This window comes from Callorhinchus milii, unplaced genomic scaffold (genome assembly GCF_018977255.1).
Source record: "Callorhinchus milii isolate IMCB2004 unplaced genomic scaffold, IMCB_Cmil_1.0 Scaffold5, whole genome shotgun sequence".
NCBI classification, from domain to species: Eukaryota; Metazoa; Chordata; class Chondrichthyes; order Chimaeriformes; family Callorhinchidae; genus Callorhinchus; species Callorhinchus milii.
Window position 1 is genome coordinate 45,201,795 of NW_024704746.1, and position 15,048 is coordinate 45,216,842.

The 15,048-nt window shown below is 38.0% G+C and overlaps 1 protein-coding gene and 1 non-coding gene across 4 annotated transcripts in view; both read left to right on the plus strand.

The window, feature by feature from the left end:
• LOC103179393 (proline-rich protein 5) overlaps window positions 1–14,550 on the plus strand; it is a 49,241-nt gene extending 34,691 nt beyond the window's left edge. For all 3 annotated transcript variants that reach the window (XM_007894657.2, XM_007894658.2, XM_007894656.2), the window contains 2 exons: window positions 9,886–10,024; window positions 10,603–14,550. In XM_007894657.2, the coding sequence (XP_007892848.1) occupies window positions 9,886–10,024; window positions 10,603–11,150 (687 nt within the window). In that variant the 3' untranslated portion in view covers window positions 11,151–14,550. The remainder of the gene's footprint in view (window positions 1–9,885; window positions 10,025–10,602) is intronic.
• On the plus strand, window positions 6,471–6,543 carry trnav-cac. The gene has a single exon. It is a non-coding gene; the product is annotated as a tRNA-Val (tRNA).
• Window positions 14,551–15,048: the final 498 nt, after the last annotated feature.

Genomic DNA, 15,048 nt, shown 5'->3' on the forward strand with positions numbered 1-15,048 from the left:
AGTCAAGTATATTGCAGTTGATTAAACATGCAATATATTCGCATCTGGCTGTTGGGTGTTTTACTGTATTTCCTAATACTCTTTATTTTGACTATAATTCTGGAATGAGCAGAAGATATCAATGGATTGCGCCTTTTATCCACTTTTTATATGGATTAAGGGTGTACTGTTTCATTGGAGGTTTTCTTCAGAATCGGCACTTCACATTAGATATCAAAATGTTCTTGGTTTTTTTACAGTTTTACTGTTAGTAGCTATTAGTAGCCAGCAGAAACTGATGTGAAGTTGACCTACTTAACTCTGTAGCATTGCAGCATGAGTGTGTGCTGTAGAGTGCAGTTTGTTTCAGATTTTTCTTTTGTTCCAGGTCAATGAGAGCATATGGTTACAGAGTTCTCTCATTATTCTCCCATTATGACATTTAGTAGTGTAACTATGTGAAGACCCAGACTCTGTATGTCAGTGGGCTATTTGATTGTGGAGAGAATCATAGCTAAATTTAAAATTTCCATCAAGAGTTATGGGATGGAGGTAAGGAATGTGACACTTTCTCAACCAACAACAGCAACAACAACAACAGGATTACATTTGTATAGCGCCTTTCAAGTCGCCTTTCACCAGGACTGCTGATGCAACTCAAATTAAAATTGAGATCCCTGGAATAGAGAAGGTAAATTCAGCCCCTTTCTCTCACCTTGTCATGTATAATTTCGAACTATGGGACTTGCACGTATCTGCAAACCACTTCCTGAGGAAATGGTCAATTGCAGACTTTTCAACAACCGATCAAAACCATCGATGACAGCTATAGAAGCTCAATTTTTTGTTACAAACCATGTCCATTTTTCTCCTTGTAGGTTGTGTGCAATATAATCCATTCACTGTCCTACTATTTGAACAATTTTGCTCATTGCTGCATTTTGACTATTCCAATTTGTTTCAATTAAAACATAAAAACGCATAATATAAAAACAATGATGTAATTGGCAACTTTTAAGGCTAGCATTAGATTACTGATGCTCACAGAATTAGAATGAATGGAAAATCAGTTCCACCGTAACCCAAACTCACTTCACAATCTCAGATATGCCAAGGCAGTGGTTGTGTCAGCTTCTTCACAGAAACGTAAAGTCTTGCCTGGTCAGCCCATAGTGACTGCTAAGGAGTCAGCTGCAGTGGTTATTTAGAGGAGTTATTGGGGACAGCAGCATTCTCCAGATCTGGCAAACAGAAGACAAATTACAAACCAAAACTAAATCACAAGCAAAAGTATAACATTTATTAAATTCTCAATTCCATCTCTTGTCTTTTTTTCTTCTCTGTAAGATTTACAGTATTTGATTTCCATGTGGTTAATTATTGCAGATTAGAATTTACATTTGGATCATTGTACTTGAGTCCAAGTCAAAAGCTTTGATAGTTACTCGATTATCAGTTCAATTTCCCCTGCAATGCAGAAGTATTTTGTGGCATATTTATAGTGTATATTATATTTCAGTAAATATTTATATCTTCTCAATTTTCTGAGATTTCCTTACTCCTGAGCAGAAGGTCACTCCTGAACCAGCCCCTGTCACTCTTATTTCGGGAGAACAATTAATAGTGAATTGTCAACAAATTACCTCTGTGCCTCTGTCGAAAATATTGTCTTTATATGGCCCAATGTCCCTGCCGAATTCAGGAACTCTCTTTACCGGGAATTTCCAATATCTTTCTTTGACACAGCATATTTATTCACCACACTGGTTTGGCTCACTTATCATGATTTAAATGAGAGTAAAAGTCACTTCTCAAATAAAAAAAACTGGCTCTAGTTACTTTTGACTGAGAGAGGAATCTATTCTATTAGTGATGCATGTGATCGGAATCTTTCAACACAAACCCTTGTTCCCTTTGAGAGATCTGAAATCAGATAACAATCAAATAAAGAATGAAAAAAATCCATTTACGTATTCTGATAATTTGAACACACATGAAAGCAACTGCTCTGCAGGATCCACACAAAACCCTTTTGAAAGGTACGAAAATTATAATGAGAAAATATCCAGCTTTGTCAGCACCATTTGGAAATTCTCTGCTAACGTTTGCAGAAGGTATTCTCTCGCAAAGTCGAAACCGACAGACTTGGCTGTGCAACCAGTAACAGCATCCTGTGATGTAGCAATAATGCTGAGAATGACACAGGGTGTCTCATTTGATTACTCTTCTTGCAATGCTTTTATTTCACAGGTATTGTTCACTTGAAATGTGTTTGTATGCTAAGCAATTGCCGAACAATACTGGTTGGCTGTGAATGTAACATTTGTAGTGATTTTTTGCTTTAGATGCTTTGTTCCTTGTTTTCCTTGTCTATAATGCAGTCTCTAGAAAGTTCTGTATCAGCGGAGGAAAGAGCTAATTAAAATGCAAGACGGGAACTGTGTGAGACAGTATAGGAAGAAGCAGCTGGCATCAGGGTTGGTCAGCTTCATTTGTAAACAGACAGCAACTTGGGTTTAATCAATTTTGTTATTTTTTTCCTCTCTTTCACCCAGTTTTTCTGCCTCTCTTCAGCGTGGTGGCTCATACTGCAGTCTGGTTCCACAAGCACAAGTGGCCTTTTGTCAGGGGACTACTCTTCACTTGTGTGTTTAGGTATTGAGTGGGCTGTTGGATTAGCATCAGAGTCCAGCCTGTCCTCACTGGTGACCACACATATTTTTTGGCACTGTCTGGCAAATGGAGAAATGTAGTCAGTGTGATTCCCAGATACTTCTGGAATCATGTCAAGTGGAGGTTCATTGTCCTCTGAAACAAATAGATGAGAGAAAAATGACAGAAAATATTGACTCAGTGGGTATTACAAACATTCAGCAATTCATCAGTAGCAGCAATGGAAGATGGCTGGGAACAGATTATGAACCAATGTTCTAAGCCGGGGAATGTTTTTGGTACAGGGCTTCCTCAAAGAATATGAGGTAAACTAACATAGCTTAAAAAAGGAAAGGGAAACCGTGAACTTTTATCTCAGTGCCACATTCCAGACGCCAGCTGTTCTCAATTTCATCAGTGCATATTATATTGTTGTTCCACTACACCTTGTAACATTCCCAGAAGTGCTTCCTCCTTCCCCTCATTTCTCACACTTGCAGCCAAATCGTGCAGGAAGAAAAAGCATAATAAGCCTAGCTGTGTGTGATTATACTTCAAAGTTTGTCTTCAGAGATTTCCTGTGGGAAGTGGAACCACCTTGTTCCATTCACTAATTACGCAAAGAATACACTAAACAATGACTTGAAGTACATGTTACCCTCACCTAATGAGTGTGCCAGGTGAGATTATGTTCATTATAGACCATAGTTGAGATGCAAAGTCAGGAAGACACAAAGGGTCAGTTGAGGAAGAATCACCAGGAATTCTACCTTGCAGCCATACTTCAGCACCAGCCATACTGCAGCCTAGCACTGGTAGAGGTTGCAGATCTCAAGCAATATTAGAAGGAATTCCTCCAGTCCCATGTCCATGGATTTGTGGAATAGACTCTCAGATCAAATGAATTAAATGATCAATATGTGTCCGTCAGCACTTTATTATAATAATCTTTGCTTTTGATGCAGTTTACCACTTTGTAGAAACAGCTCAAAGCACTTCACAGGATTTTACTGTAAAGTGTAGTGACTTTGTAATGTAGGTGAGCACTGCAGTCAATTTGCGCGTAGCAATATTCCATTACAACAAGTACCCTTCACGCAGGGTAGCATGAACCATGTCCCAACATAACCAGCCAACCCAACCCAAACAACCATGGCTCACAATCAGCAATGATCAGTTTTATCTGGAGCATTGTTAGCCAGGATACCAGGAGAAACCCGTTCTCTTTTCAAATCATGCCCTAAAATACATGCAGTGACATCAATTTATGAAGAGCTTTGAAATGTCTTGCCAACATGATAAGGCACTATATCAAATGAAAGGAATATTATTTATTTATGTTTGGGTTTTTTCGTTCATTTATTTATTAATTATTTAAGATTTATCTGAATAAGTAGACAGAACCTTGGTTTAACATCTCTTCAGGTCTGACAGGTGTAAGACCAGAATTCAAACTTTTTGTAAGCCCTGCTGAACCGATCATGTCTTTGCAGATAAAAGTGCATGAGACAGTGAAGGGCACACACTGAGATAACATCTGTATTTCATATAGAGAAAGTGCACTCTTGCAACACTATTATAAACTCAAACTTTGATTCAGTGCAAGACAGCACTGTAGGAGTAGCAAATTTAATAACATTGTCATAGTGCCTTTCGAATCTTGGTTTTGTGATATTCATTTTCTTTCTCTCCATTTGAAAGGTCACAGATATTGTTGAATGTATTGAAATATGAATGAAAGATATCACAATGGTATATATTAAAAATATAAGATGGGAAAAATCTTGAGGGAAACTTAATGATGGAGTATATTTACATTTCAGTGCTCTGTGCTGAAATAGAATAATACTTTCAATCTCAGCCAGGCCATTTTAGGAAACTGGCAGCAAGTGAAAGCAATTGACTACAAGAAAGGGGAAAACTGCGGGAGCTTCTTTTAGACACCTCCCCCATGGCTCATTTGAAGAACAGTGTCAGCAGGAATCCAAGAGTTGGTTAATTTCCCACATTCTTGCATTGGAGCCACGATGTGGGGAGTGGGAGAGGAGCAACAAGGCAGGAAAAGTAGCTTGACTAAACAAATTTCAAACCAAAACAATAGCCTGCTTTGTTTTATAACCACAAGACAGTCTCTATGCAGCAGAGCATTCTAGCGATCAAAGTTTGTCTTGAGCCTTCTTGGCAGTGAAACCGAGTTAAAAAAAAGGAGCTTAATTAGAGGCTGAAAGGTATTCATTTTTTCAGTCTTGCCTTAAATCTTGTTCAACGCTAGCTATAAATTCTGTCTGCTGAAACTAAATGTGAAAAACAATATTTTGCCACTTCCTTTACATTGGGTCATTTCCTCAATGGCATGGTACTCTGTTACTATTTCTGTGATAAATCTTTCAATACAAGTTTGAGACAATTCCTCCTGTGGCTGCTTACCACATATCAACTTGCAGCTGCCATGAAGATCATTATTCTATTTTTGTCTTACAGGACTTTGGACTTAGCCCTGTTTGCATTATTTATTCAGTTGAATTACAAAACAATGGGACCTACGTGAATATAGCAATACTTTTTGTTGTGTAAATCAATCCAGGCATCAAATGCCAGGAGCATTATTATTATTATTACCATGCCATTGCTTTTAATTCAAATCCGCTCATATGGGATAGTAGAATTATCTTAATTTTTATGATTTTCTGGACCTTTCTGAAGCAACTTCACATCATAGCAGGTCGAAACACAGATCCCAGGTTCAAACTGAATTTGCTGTTTTTAACTGGGATGGGAACTAAAATTGGTCTCAGTGTCTCTGAGCTGGAAGGACAGTTCTCGAAGACCTTATCTTATGTGAAGGGTGCTATATAAATGCAAATGATTGCTGTTCACAGGATGTTACTAAGTGTTTCTCATACAGTCCACATGGAGTTTTATCTTGATTTTATCCGACTTAATTTCCATAAAACATTAATTATTTAGAAATGAGAAAATGACCTGTGAAGTTATTCCCAAATCACATTCAAATCTCTTTAGATTGGTTGCCAGGTTAGCCTGGTCCAGATCAGTTAAGAATTTAAACACCACTTCTGCCTGTTCAGCTGTGAACGTTGCTAGAGGCATTTCCTGTTAAGATGAACACCTACTGAACCATTTAAAAAACCAAGTTTAATCTGGGCTATTTGCAACATTGATTTGAGACTGAGTACTTGGCTTTTTGAAATCCAAATTGCTTTGTTTACCAGCAGACAAACAGTTGCTTACCAGAAGCCTGTTGGCTTCTCCATGTGTTAGCATCAAAGACTGTTGTACTGTTCCTGCATCAGATCATTTAAGTACTTTATGTGAGCAAATTTCAGAGGAATAGAAGAGCAATGATCCTATTTGACTTTTGGTTGCCATTCTTACTTTATAACCATGCTGCCATGGTATGTTTACAAAGTACTAATCTGGCAGCTGCAGAACAATTTTGCTGAAGATGGCAAACATTGCTGCCTGCCTGCATAATTCATCAGAAAAAAAATTGATTCTGCCCCGGATTTGGCAGTCAGCTGGTGACCTTGTGTTAGAAGTATTAAAATGTAGTCTTTTACAAAGATATAAAAATTATTTCAGAGAACGATTGGTTTAAAAAAGTCAACAATCATACTATTGGAGAATTCACACAATTGGAGAATTATTTTAACCATGTCATTATATTCAGGAAGCAAGAATAATTTATTTTCATTATTCAGAAACCAATTAATAATTCACATCAGCCCACCAAAATCTAGGAATTTTGGTGGGACCAACTTGCTTGATCACTCTCCTTTGGGACCATGCTGAAAGGGACACTCTAGTTATTCTTATAGTGAAGTCCTGTAGCTCAGTGGTTAGAGTGCTCGCCTCACAAGCGAGAGACCTGGGTTCAATTCCCAGGCAGGGCGAAATGTTGGGCAAGTTTCCTTACTCCACATGCCCCTATTTACCGAGCAATAAGTAGGAACTTGGTTGTTAGTCGATTGGTGGATCACTTTTCTGGGGATAATAATTGCTTTAAAAAAATTGGTCACTTAATCCACGACTGTTTGTGGGACATTGCTGTGCCACATTTTGCCCACAAAATATACAGTCAATTCACTTTGCAATATATTCTGTGAAGCGCTTTGAGGTGTCTCGAAGACGTGATAAGGCGCTATACTGAATGCAAGGATTAATATTATTATTATTATCTCTCTTCAGTGATAACAAAATCCCAATGCAGGTCAAACTTGTATGTGATAAGACATGTACTCTTCATAGTTCTGAAATGCTGTACACTGTCCAGCGCCTTGGGACGTCCTCCCGACATGAAAGGCGCTATACAAATATAATCTGGTTGTTGTTGTTGTTCTCCTTCATGGTTCAAAGCTCCTGTAGAATTTTTCCATTCAAGTAATGAGAATGATTAATGTAAAAAGTAGAAGTGGTGCCAGGGAGGAGGGTTGCCACCTGCACCAACCTGTCACTCAGTACCCTGGAGGCAGAGTTGGCTTCACAATGGGCACATTCTTTGCCAAGGCCTCACATATGAGGACCTGTGTTTAGCAGTTGCTGTTGAGTAAGGCTGGTACAGGGCATTGGATTTGGACCCCTAGAAAACGTTGTTGTGTTGGTCTGCCCACTATGCTAAAGGCTAGTATCCATCAAATAGATAATAAGAAAACTCTGAAGCTGGGGACAACAGCTTCTGGAAGGTGTTATTTGGAGTCTCAGTTCATGAATACAAGCTTATATATCGAGGGGTTATCTGCATATCAATCAAGAATCCATCTTGATTGGTATGCAGAGAAGTGAACAGCTGATGCTGAAGTTCCACAATTCCAATTGTTGGAAGCATTGCTCAATAGGTAGGGATGTGTTTTTGAGCTGTGGGAAGAAGACTGAAGGCAATAGTTTATGTATCATGGGCTGAATTATGCTGCAAGAAGATGAAGTATGATTGAGTGGAATGAATTCATGAAAAGGGTGGGGTTACTGTGGTAGTGTCTTTCCGGACACTTGTTCCATGTACGTAGATTGAGGTTAATAGATGAACTATATGTGTTTAATGCTAATTGTTATCTTGGTTGAAAGGAAACTGTTGAAAGGAAGGGAAAGAAAAACCACATTAGAAAAATTCACATTGCAGTAGATGCAGCAACTTCACCACGGAGATGGTGCAGCAACCAGAGCACAGTCTTTAAAAACAAACTCCTGAACTATATCAGCTTTCAATTTAATACCATGTCCCTGCAATATAGATTAATGCACAACACTGTTCTCACCTTGATTCATACATTGTTCTATGAAATATACACATCTAATACATGACTATTTGAAAAAAAAACTCAATTGGTTGCCGTTTTGTGTAACAGGACAAGAAGCCATACATAACAACATAAGAACATAAGAAATGCTAGCAGAAAAAAAGACCAAGGTTCATCTAGTTTGCCTTCCACCTTCCTGGTGGTTGCATGAATATATGTCCCGAACTATCTATGTGCTATATCCCATAATGTTATTTCCTAAAAGAATAAGAACTGAATTACATACAGACCAGGACGATGCCAGGTTTAGTCCCGGGTCTATTTTGAATTCACTGGTCAAGATTTAGCTCTTCTTTCTAAACAGATCTTTCTGTTGAAACATGTCATACTGCCCATAATCAACTGCAAAAATAGCTTCTCTGAGGAATTAAAAAGCAGTATTCCAATGCAATAAACTATGGTTTTAAGCATGAATAAGAATCTTGCTAAGTAAACTTTGCAAGATTTCATATAATACTGGTACTGGAAAATGCATGACATGTGACATTCTTTGAGTGGTTTAAAATGTTGGCCACAGTCAAATGACAAAGCCACCTTCAGACCCACCCATCGTTCCAACAGGATGCAGAAAGAGAAATAAGAAACAGGAAGGATGTTGCTGGTAGTTACACGTATTTTGTACCAGTTAAGAGCCATGCAAATTTTACAAAATCTGTACCTCATTTTCACTTGTTTTAAAGACCTTCCTCTTCTGGTTAAAGACCTTCCTCTTCGACCGTACCTTAGGCCACCTTCCCACCCCCGCCCTTCACTCCTCCTGACTCCAACTCCCAGCTCGGGTCCTAAAACCCCCGACTGTCCAACACCCTGGGACCTCTTTCCGATGACAAGGGCGCTATACAAGTGAAATTTGTTGTTGTTGTTCTGGGTTTTGTTGAGTTGTATTGCACATTGTCCACGTCTTGGCATCATAATAATTCAACAGACATGATCTGTAACCAAAATTCAAACTCTACTTCACATACATAAAGCCTTGTGCTAAGGACACACTGTTTTGACTATCAGAACCCTAAACTACACCTCTTGAGACTCACTGTTCTCTGCCTGCAGCAATCTTGTTATAACCCAGCAAACTCTTTACACCAGTTGGTTAGAGGTAACAGCAGCTTCATTCCCTTCTCTCAGAGCACACCAGGACTCTGTAATGTGTGGGCCAGGACTAGACTCCCTGGCCCTTTATAGACCCAGATATGTGTGGACATGCTTCTTATTGCATGCTATTTGCATGGCTTTTCTTCAGGGTTACTCCCACCACCTTTAGACCATTCTCTTTGACCATGCCTGCAGTCACCTACCCTCTACCCCAGCTCGGTATCAAGTGTTAAGCACTCCGAGATATGATTCCGCAAAGAGGATGCTATATAAATCCAAGCTGCTGTTGTTACTGTTGTTTCTACTAATTTTGAGCACATTAAGGTGAAGAATGATTGTGAAGACGAATCTTCATACTTCTTCATACTCAAGTCCATAAGCAGCACTGTGCTGCATCTGCCCAAATTAGATGTAGTATTAAATGGTGCCAAACATTGTGCGTATTCCAATCTTTGACAATTATGGTACTTATTAAATTGTTTAAATTTCCAATGTGAAACACTCTTTTGCCTCAAGTTCATTGTTTTGTGGACTTCTATCAACTGGAAACTTGACTGACACAAACCAAATTAATTTAATGTAATACTCTCTGACTTGCCTCTCGCACACTGTTCTCTCTGTATCTCTCATCTCCGCAGAATTCACTTTCAAATATGGGCATTGCATACTTGCAGACAGTAGAGAATCAGACAGGTGCGACTTAAGTTGTGCAGATATGCTTCATGGCGCTGGTGCTTGGATTCGCTGGCATGTGAGCTACTGTGGCCTCGTGATTGGAGAAAGCTTGATATACAAGTCTTAAAAGATGAAGCCATAAAATGAACGTAATGCTATTTTGCTTTTGTTTCAGGGTGTACATGAATCTAAGGGTGTGACAGGGGACTACCTGCGACTCGAACTGCTGATACAGAAAGTGGTGTCGCCATACCTGGGAACATATGGTCTGCACATAGACGATGAACAGGTTTCACACTCAGTGTGTTTTTTGGGTAAGAACCTTTCTACAACTAATGAACTATTTCAACATGCTGAGAATCGTGTTGTTGAATGATATTACGAGAATGACTCGTTGAAAGGGCTTGCACAAAAAGACAAAAAAATTTGGGTGTGCTTACTAACATCAGCAAGAAACTACTCTCAACATTGTTAACTTTTAGTTTTAAATTATTTTTAGTGGCAGTGCAGAGAATGTAAATCAGCAGCTGCAAGAAATAATGCTTACACATGTGCCTCGCTGTGAGAATGGAATTGATTGGATTGGGAAGCCATTTATGGCAGTAAAGAGTGCAGTTAGGATCAGAACAGAAAACAAAAACATCAGGAGGAAGTTAATAATGTAAAACTGTCAACTATGTACACAGATAGGCAGCTGATGGGTCGGAGCCCATTCATCGCAATTCTAATAAAGAGTCACAGAAACATAGGCCTGTCTTTCTTGGACACCCGTTGACTTCTGTGCGTTTCTAGCAATCTCTTTTATTTTAGATTTCCAATATTTACAGTTTTACTTCCTTTGACTTAATTTTTTTTTCTCTTTATTATTAATATGTCTATTTTAATTTGGCAGAGAAGAGATTATCCCCATGTGGCTCCAAGTCAAATGACATTTTAACAAAGAATCCAGTGGTGCGCTCAAAGAGCTACAACAATCCCATGCTGAGCCCTGTCGAAGAGTACGAAAGTGAAGGAAGCCTGGCCAACAGCATGGGGGTGAGGCGGCACTCTGTGTCAGAAATGACAACTTGCATGGAGTCTGAAGGGTATTTAAATGCCACTGTGGACCCAGGATCTGCTATGTCTGCAGCAACAACACAGACTCACCTGTCAGGAGAGCAAGACCAAGAACTCCGACAAAGCAAAACCATGAGCAAACTTATCGGTCAGCAGCAGGATCTTTATCATGTCCAAGCACCCAGGGATGTTCGAGACAACACCTTTAAGTTATCAAATAGTGCTTCTCTGATACCAGCAGCATCTTCCAGCCCTGAAACCAGAGTGGACCACATCTTGGAATCAATGGGCACAGAGCCAGAAGGGATCTTTATTGATTTTGGTCACCGATGTTCTGAGACGCCACCGTACAGCAGAGAGATGAGTCGACAAAGTGTGGTGTGATGTCTATAATTTAAAAAACTAAAACTATTATGATGCAATAATTGAAGAGGAACCGAGCAAACATGATCCAGAACAGTTATCATTGCACCTCCAGTGTGTTTAATTGATCATCCTCCAAGAAAGGAACACTCTAAACACCAACTGAATGTTGAATTTCTGCTCTGAAAGTATCTGTTTGTTCTTAAGAAGACCAGCAAATATCATGTCTGCTTTTTGTGGACTTTACAGTGCATTCCAAGTTTGCTTGAGACCATATAATTCTTTGTTCTTGAACTATATATAATTTAATCACCAATGCTAACTCTTAGGTTGAGTCAGATTAGGGTGTCAGAATCCTACATTATTTTGTTCCATCCTTCTTTTTATTTCCATCCATTCTGCATTAACCTGTGTCTGAAAGCAAGATGAGAGGAGTGTTCACTCTCTGACAATAATAAGGATTTACTGCAGCAGAATAAAACCACAAAACATTATTTTAGTTTATTCCAAAAATTGGGATGATACTCCTTCATTCTGTGCTCTTCCACAATTTTACTTATTTACATTCACCATTATGAAGAATTAGTTGTGCAGACGAACACAAAGAAAATAAGTTGATCCATGTTTTGAAAGACAAAAATAATTCATGCTCACTGGATTACTTCCCCAATTTCCAATGAACCAGTGGTGTTAGCTGATCTAGTAATAGTCATTATGATACTGTCCCATTTAGTCGTTGTTGTTGGTGTTGTTTTTTGACAGAAAGTAAAGCTAGCCATCTCATACACTTGATGCTTCCGGATTTGTTTTTCTGTACATTCTTAAAAATTTTTACAGAGCACAGTCTTCAAAATCAAGGCTGATTTGAAGAATTTGCCAAATTCTGGATGCTTGAATATGCTACATAAATGCAGCAAATTTAGACACATGGAATTGCTCTCCATATGTTTCATTTACATTGGAGGTTTGCTCTGTTACATTTCCCATAATCCTCACGGTCAAGAAAAATATTTGAACCATTAGATGTTTCCTGCTTCATTGAGTTTCTTTTTACTGCACAACTTGTTGTGGGTGATTAGATGATCGAGTGAATTAGACCCTGGGCTTTCATCTCCAAGATCTAGATTTGAACCCAACCTACATGGATGATTTTCTTTGTATTTTGCCTATAAGATATAAAATAATTTTGATGTAGTGTTGGTATAGATTTACAGCACAAAAAAATTATTTTGTGCTTTTATTCAGGATTGATTTACAATCTCACTCACAGCCACCATCCACAGAGGGAGTGGGAAATGGAATATGTCACTGATGCATTAAGGGTTAGTCTCCTGAGACAAATTGTTGAGCAGAATAGAGAGAGCTTTGCTTGGCATCTCACTGTTGTGTACCTGTAAACATTAGATGCTGAGTGGGAATGTACTTCATTTCCCAGCATTAACATCCTTCACTTGGAGGAGTACAAAATTCAAATATTTCTCCAGTGCTAGCAGACATAGAATAGTGAGGTGATGGCGAGGAAGACCCATTAACCAATAGATCAACACAAAATAAGACTGAAATACATCAATAAACATTATTTGTAAGATAGAGCTTATAGGAATATGGTGGAACATATTTTGCTCTTTCATAGCTTGAAGCACCACAAATCCAATTTCATTCTCTGCTATGACTGTCTCAAAATGCTAAGGGATTTTTGATGGACTGCCTGTCTGAAGAAGAGGTTGCTGTGGCTTGTAAAATAATACAAAGGGTTTAGGGAAGTGTTTATTCTCTGCATACACATTTTTATACAAGATAGTTTGTTCAACAAACATAGAAATGGCGAGGTCTTATCTTTGGAATTTTCATACTGTTCACATAATAGTTGATTATATTCCTGCAAATTCATCTCCACAGTAGACACTGATTGTAAGTGTGCAAAGATGAACATTGCTTGATAAGCAATATGCAAAACCAGAGTAGAATATGTGAAACCAACATGAAAAGAGTTACTGAAGCCAATAATTTAATCTGTGCATTGGAAAGAGAGGAGAGGAAAATACATGAACTTCCACATCCTTTCTTAAGAGATTTTTTACTCAAAATGTTCACCACTTTCGAAAATGTGATGTATATTGTTATTTACGTATAGAGACTAAAGTGAGATATTCTTTGAATTGATGTTAACTTTATGGAAATGCTCCATATAAAACATTACAGTGAAATTTGGTTAACTGAATATCTGATAATTGACTAGTTTGGTTTATTGAATAGAATTTAGAGCTCTGGGAGATGAGTCTCCTCTTATATTTAATCTGGTTATATGAATAGTTTGGTTTATTGAATAATTTTCCATGTAAGATTTAGTATTCAGTGAATTGAATTTCACTGTATTACAGTTTGCTTCTATTGTGTCCATACCTTATTTTTTGGAAAAAATTAAAAAAGACATGGATTGGCAACCACAGTTCTCTTATCCAATTTTAGGATAACTATTTTGTTTATCAGAGTAGCAGTCTTACTACATTCTGAAATGTTTTCTTATGAGCGTTCTTAGAAAAAAAGGAATGTGATCCTCACTGTAGCCATGCTCCTTTTGAGTCTCATATTTGTATTTATAATTGTTAGCTATTCTTTAGAGTTGTTATAATTATGTTTTAATGAATCTGGTAAATATTAGTGACCAGTAAACCATGCTCTAATTTTCTTCATTGGAGAACTTGAGTGTTGGTTGCATTCGCTTGGTACCACTCTCACCTCTTTGTCAGAAGATTGTGGGTTCATGCCCCTCTTTGGGACTTTGAACTCACAGTGTGGACAAGCACTCCAATGCTATAGTATACTATACTGGGGCAGTGCTACATTTTTGAAGATGCAATGTTTGGATGACATTTTCACGTAAGGTTCCACCTGCTTGTTCAGGTGTAATTTTAAGATCCCACATTGCTGTATGCAAATTGACTGCGGCGTTCACCTAAAGATGTACAATCATAACACTTTGCAGTAAATCCTGTGAAGTGCTTTGAGATGAAATGAATGGTTGATCAACATGGTATTAGGCTACTGATGTCATATTTTGGTTTCATTAGTGTTGTTAGCATCAGTTCCATCCCCATAAATGTTCGTGATATCATCTTAAGGAGCTTATTACTGCACATACGAGCACATGGGCAATCCAGCTTGTATTTTAATGAATAAAGTTGAGTCAATACATTTTGAGCATGCTGTGTTTTATAAAAAAACCACACAAGTTCTGAAGTGAGGATGCTGCAAATGATCACTTGCTCCATCCCACTCTTTTGAAAACTTTTGTCCTGGTGCACAATTGTAACTTAAAGGTAACATGACCGCTCTTATTATAGATAAATGGTTACCTTTCAGGCATCTCAAAAGTGCAAAAAATGTTGATAATATATGAATAAAGTGATTAAGTTTGGAATGAGTTTCACAATGTATTCTTACAGTATCTTTAACCCTGCTTTATTAATCCAAATTGGAAATGTATTAATTTTGCCTGAGTGTTTCAGGATCAGTTCTAATGTCCAAGGTCTGATGAAAATACAGATTCTCATTTCCTGGTTTCAAATTGGTTTGATTGGTTTTGAAATTAGGGCTCCCTGAAGCTGAACAAGCTCCAAAAGAAATTATTCCTAACAAAAATCTAAGCATATCTGCAGTAAACGAAGGCAGAGTTGGAGATGAAGATGTAAGCCGTAAGGAGAGTTGAAGGGTGTAATACTCTCTGTAACATCATTTGCAATGGATATGCAGGGTAACTTTATTTTTCATTCAGTGTTGCATAAATTAATATTGTTAGAAGTAAATTCTTGACTTCAATTTAGTTCATGAAATGATCTAAATAATATTTGAAATGCTTCTGGATATTGTGGTTTTCATGCTTTTCAAACCACTCATCAGAAGTATCCACTGTCTCCGT